This window comes from Babylonia areolata, chromosome 10 (genome assembly GCF_041734735.1).
Source record: "Babylonia areolata isolate BAREFJ2019XMU chromosome 10, ASM4173473v1, whole genome shotgun sequence".
In the NCBI taxonomy this organism is placed as follows: domain Eukaryota; kingdom Metazoa; phylum Mollusca; class Gastropoda; order Neogastropoda; family Buccinidae; genus Babylonia; species Babylonia areolata.
This window is the reverse complement of record NC_134885.1, coordinates 44,553,544-44,568,543: the sequence shown is the minus strand read 5'-3', so window position 1 is coordinate 44,568,543 and position 15,000 is coordinate 44,553,544. Positions and strand designations below refer to the sequence as shown.

The following is a 15,000-nucleotide window of genomic DNA, read 5'->3' as shown; positions in this document are numbered from 1 at the left end:
ACATAGATACACACATAGATACATACATAGATACACACATAGATACATACATAGACACACACATAGATACATACATAGACACACACATAGATACACACATAGATACATACATAGACACACACATAGATACACACATAGATACATACATAGACACACACATAGATACACACATAGATACATACATAGACACACACATAGATACACACATAGATACATACATAGACACACACATAGATACACACATAGATACATACATAGATACATACATAGACACATACATAGACACACTTAGGTCGTTAAACTCCAACAAGGACATAGACACACACATAGATATATACATCACAGGCAGATAGACAGACATACAGACAGACAGACAGAAAGACATGCACACATTTTCACAGACAGAATGACGGAAAGACACAGACGGGCAGATGGACAGACATGCTGACAGACAAAAAGACAGACGGGCAGAAGGACATACAGACAGAAGGACGGACAGACAGAAAGGCAGGCAGACAGAAAGACAGGCAGACAGACAGACAGACGAAGAGAAGGACAGACAGACAGAAAGCGGGCGACAGACAGAAGGACAGACAGACAGACAGAAAGCGGGCGACAGACAGACATACCCAAGGCAGGGAGAGACAAGGGCAGGTCACACAGAGGATGAGCAGTGGTAGTGCTGCCTGTTTGCAGCCACTTGTACTTTTCCTTTCCAGAGAGGTCTGCAACATACACACACACATACAGATATACAGACAGACATACATCATCAGAGAGGACTTCAATGATTGTTGTTTTGTTTTGTTTTCTCTTGTCCTAAAATACAATATTACCTCTCACACACGCGCACGTGCCAGCCAATAGAACCCGAAATAACTTCATGGGTGCAGTTAGAATAAATCATGTACATCTGGGAGCAATGTATGTAGTTCATGTCAGGACAACCCAAGGTCCTGTTGTGTTTCTAACGGCGGCCTTTGTCTTACGAACGGAAGTCGTTATTGATATCTAACAGGATGAAACTGTGATCATTGCCAAACTGAGAGAGACAGACAGAGAGAGAGAGAGAGAGAGAGAGAGAGAGGTATCGACACTGACACTGACATCAAAGCCTTCGAGACATGGGGGGTAACACATTTCCCTTGACATTTATTCTTAACAAATCAAAATAGCATCCTAACATGTGTTTACGTATTAACTGATAATAGAATTATACCACAGGATTATATTATAAGGGTACAGCCTTGTCCCAAACCTAACAGGGCACCCACTGAACTATCTTCATCACCCACTGCACTATCTTCATCACCCACTACACTATCTTCATCACCCACTGCACTATCTTCATCACCCACTGCACTATCTTCATCGCCCACTGCACTATCTTCATCACCCACTGCACTATCTTCATCACCCACTACACTATCTTCATCACCCACTGCACTATCTTCATCACCCACTGTACTATCTTCATCACCCACTGCACTATCTTCATCACCCACTGCACTATCTTCATCACCCACTGCACCATCTTCATCACCCACTGCATCATCTTCATCATCATGGAAGTATAGAAAACACAACGGTCCAAAATGGTGGTGAAAAAAAAAAGAAAAAGGAAAAAAGGAAAAAGAAAAAGGAAAAAAGGAACAAGAAAACCAAGAGTGCGACTGACAGACGAAGTGTTTGCGGGAGTCCTGTCCATGGTTCTGCCTCCAGGAGGTGAAGCCCAATGGGGTGCCGTCTCTCTGTTCCCAGTGGGATGGGCGCCGGGCCTGGTTCAAACCTGTCCATACCATGTCTCTGATGTTGGGGTGGTGCTCTCTCAGGTAGGCCTCCACGGCTTCCTGTGTGACACGTATGTTCAGGTCAGTGCTTGCTGCTAGTGTGGGTCATGTGTGTGTGTGTGTGTGTGTGTGTGTGTGTGTGTGTGTGTATCTTCAGTTTAACGTCTATTCACTATAAGTGTTTTTAGACGGTGTGTGTGTGTGTGTGTGTGTGTGTGTGTGTGTGTGTGTGTGTGTGTGTGTGTGTGTTGGTGTATGCAATCATTATTGTTGTTAGCATTAATATCAGTATAAATATTATCAATATTACTACTAGTAGTATAGTAGTAGTACTAGTGGTAGTAGCAGCATCGTTACTGCTATTGTAGTTATTGTTACTATCATCATCATCATCATCATCATCATCATCACCAACACCACCACCATCACCACTACCCCTACCAACAACCGCACCCACCACACCACACACCTCCCACCCCAACCCTAGCCCTCTGTACCCCCTCCCTACCCCCTTCCCTCCTCCAACCCCTATCACACACCCTCTCTCCCCCTCCCTACACCCCACTCCAACCCCTATCACACACCCTCTCTCCCCCTCCCTACATCCTACTCCAACCCCTAACACACACCCTCTCTCCCCCTCCCTACACCCCACTCCAACCCCTAACACCATCTCTCCCCCCTCCCTACACCCCACTCCAACCCCTAACACCCTCTCTCCCCCTCCCTACACCCCACTCCAACCCCTAACACCCTCTCTCCCCCTCCCTACACCCCACTCCAACCCCTAACACACACCCTCTCTCCCCCTCCCTACACCCCACTCCAACCCCTAACACCCTCTCTCCCCCTCCCTACACCCCACTCCAACCCCTCACACCATCTCTCCCCCTCCCTACACCCCACTCCAACCCCTCACACCATCTCTCCCCCTCCCTACACCCCACTCCAACCCCTAACACACACCCTCTCTCCCCCTCCCTACACCCCACTCCAACCCCTAATACACACCCTCTCTCCCCCTCCCTACACCCCACTCCAACCCCTAACACCCTCTCTCCCCCTCCCTACACCCCACTCCAACCCCTAACACACACCCTCTCTCCCCCTCCCTACACCCCACTCCAACCCCTCACACCCTCTCTCCCCCTCCCTACACCCCACTCCAACCCCTAACACACACCCTCTCTCCCCCTCCCTACACCCCACTCCAACCCCTCACACCCTCTCTCCCCCTCCCTACACCCCACTCCAACCCCTAACACACACCATCTCTCCCCCTCCCTACACCCCACTCCAACCCCTAACACCCTCTCTCCCCCTCCCTACACCCCACTCCAACCCCTAACACACACCCTCTCTCCCCCTCCCTACACCCCATTACAACCCCTAACTCACACCCTCTCTCCCCCTCCCTACACCCCACTCCAACCCCTCACACCCTCTCTCCCCCTCCCTACACCCCACTCCAACCCCTAACACACACCCTCTCTCCCCCTCCCTACACCCCACTCCAACCCCTAACACCCTCTCTCCCCATCCCTACACCCCACTCCAACCCCTAACACACACCATCTCTCCCCCTCCCTACACCCCACTCCAACCCCTAACACCCTCTCTCCCCCTCCCTACACCCCACTCCAACCCCTAACACACACCCTCTCTCCCCCTCCCTACACCCCACTCCAACCCCTAACTCACACCCTCTCCCCCCCTCCCTACACCCCACTCCAACCCCTAACACACACCATCTCTCCCCCTCCCTACACCCCACTCTAACCCCTAACACACACCCTCTCTCCCCCTCCCTACACCCCACTCCAACCCCTAACACCCTCTCTCCCCCTCCCTACACCCCACTCCAACCCCTAACTCACACCCTCTCCCCCCCTCCCTACACCCCACTCCAACCCCTAACACACACCATCTCTCCCCCTCCCTACACCCCACTCCAACCCCTAACACACACCATCTCTCCCCCTCCCTACACCCCACTCCAACCCCTAACACACACCATCTCTCCCCCTCCCTACACCCCACTCCAACCCCTAACTCACACCCTCTCCCCCCCTCCCTACACCCCACTCCAACCCCTAACACACACCCTCTCTCCCCCTCCCTACACCCCACTCCAACCCCTCACACCCTCTCTCCCCCTCCCTACACCCCACTCCAACCCCTAACACACACCCTCTCTCCCCCTCCCTACACCCCACTCCAACCCCTAACACCCTCTCTCCTCCTCCCTACACCCCACTCCAACCCCTAACACCCTCTCTCCCCCTCCCTACACCCCACTCCAACCCCTAACACCCTCTCTCCTCCTCCCTACACCCCACTCCAACCCCTAACACCCTCTCTCCCCCTCCCTACACCCCACTCCAACCCCTCACACCCTCTCTCCCCCTCCCTACACCCCACTCCAACCCCTAACACACACCCTCTCCCCCCCTCCCTACACCCCACTCCAACCCCTAACACACCCTCTCCCCCCCTCCCTACACCCCACTCCAACCCCTAACACACACCCTCTCTCCCCCTCCCTACACCCCACTCCAACCCCTAACACACCCTCTCCCCCCCTCCCTACACCCCACTCCAACCCCTAACACACACCCTCTCTCCCCCTCCCTACACCCCACTCCAACCCCTAACACCATCTCTCCCCCTCCCTACACCCCACTCCAACCCCTATCACACACCCTCTCTCCCCCTCCCTACACCCCACTCCAACCCCTAACTCACACCCTCTCTCCCCCTCCCTACACCCCACTCCAACCCCTAACTCACACCCTCTCTCCCCCTCCCTACACCCCACTCCAACCCCTAACACCATCTCTCCCCCTTCCCTACACCCCACTCCAACGCCTAACACACACCCTCTCCCCCTCTTTACACACTATTCCCACCTTTCCCTACACCCTTACCCCCTCCATACCCCCCACTCCCTCCCCTCGCTGACCTGTTTGTCCTGGGACAGGATGGCGATGAGGTTGCCCCCCAGGCGGATACAGAGCCGCTGGGCCTGTGAGACGGTCAGCTCGTGCAGCTGCAGGTAGAGGCACACCTCCCCGAACCTCACGCCGCGCTGTCCTGGCCCGCACCGCTGTGGGGGCGGCTTTGGGGCCGCTGGGAATGAAGGATCCATCAATGGGTGGGTGGGCCAACCAGTCAGTCAACCAGTCAGTCAATCAATCAGTCAGCCAGCATCAATGAATGGGTGAATGAGTCAGCCAACCCGTCAGTCAATCAGTCAACCTTTCAGTCTTCTACACAGTAAATCAATCATCAATCTGTCAGTCTGTTACCCCTCCAGTCATTCAACAGACCAGCCAACCGATCAGTCACTTGGTTAATTAATTCCTGAATAAATAATGCTGCCGCTGCTGCCATTGATATGTTGATGATGGCGATGGCGATTATGATACTACTACTACTACTACTACTACTACTACTACTGCCACTACCACGACCACAACTATCACCACTACTACTACTGCTGCTGCTGATGATCCTGCTAATAACGATGATGATAAAGTAGCTATAATGGTTTAGATCTCTGATCATCAGTGACATTTCTGGGTTGGTGAACTGTCCCACACTTCCTGGCCTGGACAGCTATGTCCGTAGTGACGGCAGTGTTGCGGCTGAAGGAGAAGAACAAGCACAACAAGAAGCAGAAACTACGAGTCCAGAAGAGAAACTAAAAAGCCAACACAACGATGGCCTGGAGGTAGTATGTGTGTCTGTGTGGACGTGTGTCTGCATGTTTTACATTTATTTGCTTATTTATCATCTTTGTGTGTGTGTGTGTGTGTGTGTGTGTGTGTGTGTGTGTGTGTGTGTGTGCGCGCGCGTGCGCCTAGAGCTGACTTAATCACACCACACCGCGACGTTTGCGTTTTGCAAGTCGAATGTCTTGTGTGTGCCATGGGGCGGAAGGTCTGTCAGGGAGCATGCGGCTAGTGGGTGGTGTATGTTCATCCAGCAGTTGAGAGAGAACAGTGTTGTGATGTGTAGAGACGTCGGTGCGGGAAGACATTTTGGAAAGGCGTTCGGCAGTTTGAGAAGAAAAAGTGTTAATGTTGATGGTTTTCAGGTTGCGACGAGTAACGGATTTTTTGGTTCTGGTAGGTTTTGAAATATTAAGCGAGAATATGACAGCAGAATGGTCGGAAGAAAGTTCGTCAGTTACAGTCACTGACGCAGTCATGACATAAGAGTCACGTGTGATGAGCCAGTCCAACGTATGGCCAGATCTGTGTGTTGGTTCTGTAACGAGCTGAGAGAGAGAATGAGTGGACAGAGATAGACACAGGCGTTTGACATCAGTGGAAGTTTGGTTGTCGAAATGAAAATTGAAATCTCCGAGGATGATAAGTTTGCCAGAACGAAGGTTGTAGTAATCAAGTAACGTTCGGAACTCATAGTGAAACAGAAAACGTTAGGTTATTTTTACGACTAGGAGGAGGACGATAGAGACAACAGAAGATGACTGAGTGACTGGGGACATCGAAAGTGACTTCGAGCATTTCAAAAGTATCATGTGGAAAGGCGTGGTTATTGGAGAAGGAAAGGGAAGACTCCAAGATGTCTCTATAGACGATGGCGATGCCACCTCCACGAGACGGGTCAGTTGTTTAAGTTAGGGTTCGTGACCTTGTGACTTTAACCAGCTTTCGGTAAGAAATACGATTTCAAAGTTATTTTCAAAAATATAATCAGAAATATAGTCAGTCTTTTGATCAGAGCAGACAGATTGAGCATTGAACAGACAGGCATGAAAGAGATCAGAGGTAAGGAGAGAGGAATCTAATGGTGAAGCAGGTGAGTCAGGCAGACAGACAGTGGAAGAAGAAGATGGTGACTGAGCAGTGGAGGACAACGGGAAGGAAGAAAAAGGTCCGGGAGTTGAGACAGGTGTGGCAGGAGTAGGAAGCGGAGCAGAGGCTGTCACTGGCACGGGGGATACATTGCAGTTCGGAATATTGTCATCAGAGGGGACAATGTCACGGGAAGTAAAAATGTTAGCAGGAACACGTGTGTTGAGGTTGGAAGCAGCACAAACAGCGCCGCATGAAGTGGGTGTGTCGACACACACAGATAGAACATGAGGAGGACTGTCGGCAGTGCTGACGTGCTACACAGCGGGAGCAACGTCACAGGAGATGCCGGACACGCCAAACAGGTCAGATGTGACGTTGTCAGTGACAGTCACGGCACCGGCAGGGCTGACATAGTAACAGGGCGATCAGTGCAGGGGACAGAGCCCCGCAAACGGCGAATCTGAGCGCACTGGTTCAAATCCCGGAAAAATTGTCAGTATTTTCTCCCCCTCCACTACACCTTGTGTGGTGGTCTGGACGCTAGTCATTTGGATGAGACGATAAACCAAGGTCCCGAACGCAGCATGCACTTAGCGCACGTAAAAGAACCCACGGCAATAAAAGGGTTGTTCCTGGCAAATTTCTGTAGAAAAATGCACTCCTATAGGAAATCAAATAATAAAAATGCAGGTAATAAATAAAGAGAAAAAAAATAAAAACACAAAAAAACATGGGTGGTGCTTTCAGTGCAGCGACACACAGAGAAATCTGTTGTGACAAAAAGGTGAAAAATATGCAATACAATACAATACAATGCAATACAATACAATACAATACAATGCAATACAATACAATACAAATACAATACAATGCAATGCAATGCAATACAATACAATACAATACAAATACAATACAATGCAATGCAATACAATACAATGTAATGCAATACAATACAAATACAATACAAATACAATACAATACAATGCAATACAATACAATACAAATACAATGCAATACAATACAATGTAATGCAATACAATACAATGCAATGCAATGTAATGCAATGTAATGTAATGCAGTGTAATACAAACAATACAATACAATGTTATGCAATGCAATGCAATACAATGTGATACAAGACAAGACACGACAAGACAGCACACACAGTGGTGGCCAGACTCACAGAGTCCCGTGGTGTAGACCTCCAGCCTCAGCTTGTCCCCGCAGGTCTCCGACGGTTGTCCCATGCAGCTGACCGCGCACTGACTTTGACTGACAGGTCCGTACAGCCCGAACCAGTCCCCGCACGTGCATCGCTTGCCCACAGTCAGCGCGGCGAAGCGGTAGGCACGGTAGTAACATCTGGCAGTCACGTGACGGTGTGAGGGACTTGTCTTGTTTTCATTGTTGTTGTTGTTGTTGTTGTTGTTGAGCTGAGTGACTTTATTATTTATTTTGGACTGACTTGTGTAAACAGTCTATGTTTGAACCCGCTGTTTGGTTTGGTATGTGTTAGTTCTTTTGCTTAACGTCTGTCCACATTTGTCATTTCAGACGAAAATCCATTATCTCCTCCACCCCACCCATGCCTTAAATCATCTTTTGCTGTTCCTCTCCCCACAAACACACCACACCACACCACACCACACCACAACACAACACACCACACCACAACACACCACAACCCAACCCAAAACAACACACCACACCACAACACACCACAACCCAACCAAACCCAAAACAATACACCACACCACAACACACCACGACACAACACACCACAACACACCACACCACAACACACCACACCACAACACACCACAACCCAACCAAACCCAAAACAATACACCACACCACAACACACCACAACACAACACACCACACACACCACACCACAACACACCACACCACAACACACCACACCACAACACACCACAACCCAATCAAACCCAAAACAACACACCACGCCACAACACACCACAACCCAATCAAACCCAAAACAACACACCACACCACAACACACCACAACCCAACCAAACCCAAAACAATACACCACACCACAACACACCACAACACACCACACCACAACACACCACAACCCAATCAAACCCAAAACAACACACCACACCACAACACACCACACCACAAACACACCACAACCCAATCAAACCCAAAACAACACACCACACCACAAACACACCACAACCCAATCAAACCCAAAACAACACACCACACCACAACACACCACACCACAAACACACCACAACCCAATCAAACCCAAAACAACACACCACACCACAACACACCACACCACAAACACACCACAACCCAATCAAACCCAAAACAACACACCACACCACAAACACACCACAACCCAATCAAACCCAAAACAACACACCACACCACAACACACCACACCACAACACACCACAACCCAATCAAACCCAAAACACCACACCACACCAGACCACAAACACACCACACCACACCACATCACACCACACCACACCACACCACAACACAACCCGACACACCACACCACACCACACCACACCACACCACACCACAACCCATCACACCACACCACAACCCAACCCACCACACCACACCACAACCCATCACACCACACCACACCACACCACCACACCACACCACAACCCACCACACCACACCACACCACACCACATCACAACCCAACCCATCACACCACACCGCACCACACCACCACACCACACCACACCACACCACCACACCACACCACAACCCACCACACCACACCACACCACATCACAACCCAACCCATCACACCACACCGGACCACACCACCACACCACACCACACCACACCACACCACATCACAACCCAACCCATCACACCACACCGGACCACACCACCACACCACACCACAACACACCGCACCGGACCACACCACCACACCACAGCACACCAGTGAAGCACAGTGCCCTGACCTGTTCTGACAGAAGGCACGGGTCATGGCCTTGGAGTCCATGGAATAGTCAGTGACATCACTGTTGCTGCCAGACTTGTCTGTGAAGCAGCCACGGAACTCTGGGGTCAGCCGACCTGCAATGGGGGCTGGGGCTGGTCATTGGGTCTACTGGTATCGTCATCATCATCATCATCATGGCGATGGTAATGATAATGATGGTAATGACGCTACTGATAATGATGATAATGATATTGACGGTAATGATAATGATGGCAATGATAATGATGAAGATAATGATGATGATGATGTTCATACTACTACTGCTGCTGGTTCCTACTCGTACTACTACTACTGCTATTGACACAGAATCATGTGCAGAGAGAAGTGAAAAGTGTTTCCATACCAGTTCTTCACAAGCAGGCATAGCTCTGATTTAGAGGAGTGAATGACATAACTTACATAAAACACGCATGTTCTTGATAGCTGGAGAAATTATCAAACCGGGAGGAGTAGGAACACTTGAAAAAGAGCAGGAAAATAACTGTGGCGCTCCACTGTGGTCACGTGCACTCCCGATGCAGTCAGAATTTCACACAGAGAAATATGCTGGCTTGAAGTAATAATAACAATAATGATAATGATGATGATGATGATAGCATTTATTTAGCACACCACACCACACCACAACTCACCACAACCCACCACACCACACCACACCACACCACACCACCAAGTAATGATATTGAAGGTAATGATAATGAAGTAATACAATACGATGCAATACAACACAATATAACACAGTTCAAACACAGTACACTACAACACAATTCAAACACAATGCAATACAACACAATTCAAACACAGTTCAATGAAATACAATTCACAGTACAAGACAACATAATTCAAACAGTACAATATAACACAACTGTTCAACACAACAACAGAAAACAATACACCTGGATGTACCCGGCACAGGTAGGACAGCTGGGCAGGTGATAGTGAAGGGATCCGCCGTCACCAGGTCTCTGATGGGAGCTCCCAAGCCCTGTGTCAAGAACAAATACAGTGTGACCAGTCGGCGTACCTAACTGGTTAGCGGCGTACCTAACTGGTTAGCGGCGTGCGTACCTAACTGGTTAGCGGCGTACCTGACTGGTTAGCGGCGTACCTAACCTGTTAGCGGCGTGCGTACCTAACTGGTTAGCGGCGTACCTAACTGGTTAGCGGCGTACCTAACTGGTTAGCGGCGTACCTGACTGGTTAGCGGCGTACCTGACTGGTTAGCGGCGCGAACATTGAGTACAAAGCTGAAGCCCCTGTGTGCACTCGTCCAGTTTATTTTCTTGATGCACGTGAGTCCTGGACTCTCACAGCACAGCTTCAGAGAAAGATCCAAGCAGTGAAAATGACATGCTTCACAAGACTCCTTAGCATCTCTTTCAAGGGCCACATAAGAAATGAAGAAGTGAGGAAAACCACCAGACAGCACTTTGGTCGGTGTGAGGATGCTGTGAAAACAGTGAACACGGGAAGTGAGATGGTGTGGCCACGTGACAAGATCAACGGGCTCTCCAGACATCCTTCAGGGAACAGTGCTGGGGGAAGGAGATGAGACAGACAGTGAAAGATGTGGACAGACATCATCACTGACATCATCACTGAGTGCACAGACATCATCACTGACATCATCACTGACATCATCACTGAGTGCACAGACATCATCACTGACATCATCACTGACATCATCACTGAGTGGACAGACATCATCACTGAGTGGACAGACATCATCACTGACATCATCACTGAGTGCACAGACATCATCACTGACATCATCACTGAGTGGACAGACATCATCACTGACATCATCACTGAGTGGACAGACATCATCACTGACATCATCACTGAGTGCACAGACATCATCACTGACATCATCACTGACATCATCACTGAGTGGACAGACATCATCACTGACATCATCACTGAGTGGACAGACATCATCACTGACATCATCACTGAGTGGACAGACATCATCACTGACATCATCACTGAGTGGACAGACATCACTGACATCATCACTGAGTGGACAGACATCATCACTGACATCATCACTGAGTGGACAGACATCATCACTGACATCATCACTGACATCATCACTGAGTGGACAGACATCATCACTGACATCATCACTGAGTGCACAGACATCATCACTGACATCATCACTGACATCATCACTGACATCACTGAGTGGACAGACATCATCACTGACATCATCACTGACATCATCACTGAGTGCACAGACATCATCACTGACATCATCACTGACATCATCACTGAGTGCACAGACATCATCACTGACATCATCACTGACATCATCACTAAGTGGACAGACATCATCACTGACATCACTGAGTGGACAGACATCATCACTGACATCATCACTGAGTGGACAGACATCATCACTGACATCACTGAGTGGACAGACATCATCACTGACATCATCACTGAGTGGACAGACATCATCACTGACATCATCACTGAGTGGACAGACATCATCACTGACATCATCACTGAGTGGACAGACATCATCACTTTCATGATATGCCCATGTTTATGTTTTATTGTGTCTTATAAACCTGAAGTTTTTTGACAATGAAATATTCTATTCTATTCTATTCTATTCAGTGATAGTGCCTGACGGCTGGGGAGACGCGGTGAGTTGAAATGAAAAAAACAACAACAACAACAACAAAAAACGATGAGGCTACGAGAGTAGAGTAGAAACTCTCCATTCACAAGGTGCACAACTTTAAGTCAAAGCTGCTAATGCTACTGATTCAGCTGGCACACAGGTAAATGAAATGTACATTGGAACAGTTCCAGATACTGCCACAAAAAGGAAGCTCCGGTCTTGCCCTCAAACACATCATTTGACGTGTGCACACAGCATGTACCCATGCACCTTTAAATACCTGTGTACCAGCTGAATCGGTAGCATTAGCAGCACTGACTTGAAGATGTGCACCTTTCAAGTGGAGAGAGCTACCAAACGTTATTGTTTAATCCATCAGAGTTGTCTTGTTTCGGCCCATGGCCGACTCCTGGCCTGAGGTGTGTGATAGGAGCTCAGGTGGAAAGACTGGGGCCACACTGCCCAGCGTCACCCACTTTCCTCACCAACACTGCAGTGTCTGCATCTCTCAGCCTGCGTGACAGCTGGATGAATCATGAGAGCACTGCCTTATCAAGTCCTCTCAAACATAATGGATGTATCATGAGAGCACTGCCTTATCAAGTCCTCTCAAACTTAATGGATGCATTATGAGCGCACTGAGAGCAGGGCCTTATCAAGTCCTCTCAAACATAATGGATGTATCATGAGAGCACTGCCTTATCAAGTCCTCTCAAACATAATGGATGTATCATGAGAGCACTGAGAGCAGGGCCTTATCAAGTCCTCTCAAACATAATGGATGTATCATGAGAGCACTGAGAGCAGGGCCTTATCAAGTCCTCTCAAACATAATGGATGTATCATGAGAGAACAGCCTTATCAAGTCCTCTCAAACTTAATGGATGTATCATGACAGCACTGACAGCAGGGCCTTATCAAGTCCTCTCAAACATAATGGATGTATCATGACAGCACTGAGAGCAGGGCCTTATCAAGTCCTCTCAAACATAATGGATGTATCATGACAGCACTGACAGCAGGGCCTTATCAAGTCCTCTCAAACATAATGGATGTATCATGACAGCACTGACAGCAGGGCCTTATCAAGTCCTCTCAAACATAATGGATGTATCATGACAGCACTGACAGCAGGGCCTTATCAAGTCCTCTCAAACATAATGGATGTATCATGACAGCACTGACGGCAGGGCCTTATCAAGTCCTCTCAAACATAATGGATGTATCATGAGAGCACTGACAGCAGGGTCTTATCAAGTCCTCTCAAACATAATGGATGTATCATGACAGCACTGACGGCAGGGTCTTATCAAGTCCTCTCAAACATAATGGATGTATCATGACAGCACTGACAGCAGGGCCTTATCAAGTCCTCTCAAACATAATGGATGTATCATGAGAGCACTGAGAGCAGGGCCTTACCAAGTCCTCTCAATCATAATGGATGTATCATGACAGCAGGGCCTTATCAAGTCCTCTCAAACATAATGGATGTATCATGAGAGCACTGACAGCAGGGCCTTACCAAGTCCTCTCAATCATAATGGATGTATCATGACAGCAGGGCCTTATCAAGTCCTCTCAATCATAATGGATGTATCATGAGAGAACAGCCTTATCAAGCCCTCTCAATCATAATGGATGTATCATGAGAGCAGGGCCTTATCAAGTCCTCTCAAACATCATGGATGTATCATGACAGCACTGAGAGCAGGGCCTTATCAAGTCCTCTCAAACATAATGGATGTATCATGACAGCACTGACAGCAGGGCCTTACCAAGTCCTCTCAATCATAATGGATGTATCATGACAGCAGGGCCTTATCAAGTCCTCTCAATCATAATGGATGTATCATGAGAGAACAGCCTTATCAAGCCCTCTCAATCATAATGGATGTATCATGAGAGCAGGGCCTTATCAAGTCCTCTCAAACATCATGGATGTATCATGACAGCACTGAGAGCAGGGCCTTATCAAGTCCTCTCAAACATAATGGATGTATCATGACAGCACTGACAGCAGGGCCTTACCAAGTCCTCTCAAACATAATGGATGTATCATGAGAGAACAGCCTTATCAAGTCCTCTCAAACTTAATGGATGTATCATGACAGCACTGACAGCAGGGCCTTATCAAGTCCTCTCAAACATAATGGATGTATCATGACAGCACTGAGAGCAGGGCCTTATCAAGTCCTCTCAAACATAATGGATGTATCATGACAGCACTGACAGCAGGGCCTTATCAAGTCCTCTCAAACATAATGGATGTATCATGACAGCACTGACAGCAGGGCCTTATCAAGTCCTCTCAAACATAATGGATGTATCATGACAGCACTGACAGCAGGGCCTTATCAAGTCCTCTCAAACATAATGGATGTATCATGACAGCACTGACGGCAGGGCCTTATCAAGTCCTCTCAAACATAATGGATGTATCATGAGAGCACTGACAGCAGGGTCTTATCAAGTCCTCTCAAACATAATGGATGTATCATGACAGCACTGACGGCAGGGTCTTATCAAGTCCTCTCAAACATAATGGATGTATCATGACAGCACTGACAGCAGGGCCTTATCAAGTCCTCTCAAACATAATGGATGTATCATGAGAGCACTGAGAGCAGGGCCTTACCAAGTCCTCTCAATCATAATGGATGTATCATGACAGCAGGGCCTTATCAAGTCCTCTCAAACATAATGGATGTATCATGAGAGCACTGACAGCAGGGCCTTACCAAG

General features: G+C 48.5%; 1 protein-coding gene across 1 annotated transcript in view; it reads right to left on the bottom strand.

The window, feature by feature from the left end:
* LOC143287034 (cell surface hyaluronidase CEMIP2-like) overlaps positions 1-15,000 on the bottom strand; it is an 82,795-nt gene that overhangs the window by 10,568 nt on the left and 57,227 nt on the right. The window contains exons 25-30 of the mRNA XM_076595048.1: positions 10,533-10,611; positions 9,586-9,700; positions 7,800-7,978; positions 4,753-4,919; positions 1,679-1,850; positions 630-725 (exon numbers count right to left, since the gene is read on the bottom strand). Of these exons, the coding sequence (XP_076451163.1) occupies positions 630-725; positions 1,679-1,850; positions 4,753-4,919; positions 7,800-7,978; positions 9,586-9,700; positions 10,533-10,611 (808 nt within the window). The remainder of the gene's footprint in view (positions 1-629; positions 726-1,678; positions 1,851-4,752; positions 4,920-7,799; positions 7,979-9,585; positions 9,701-10,532; positions 10,612-15,000) is intronic.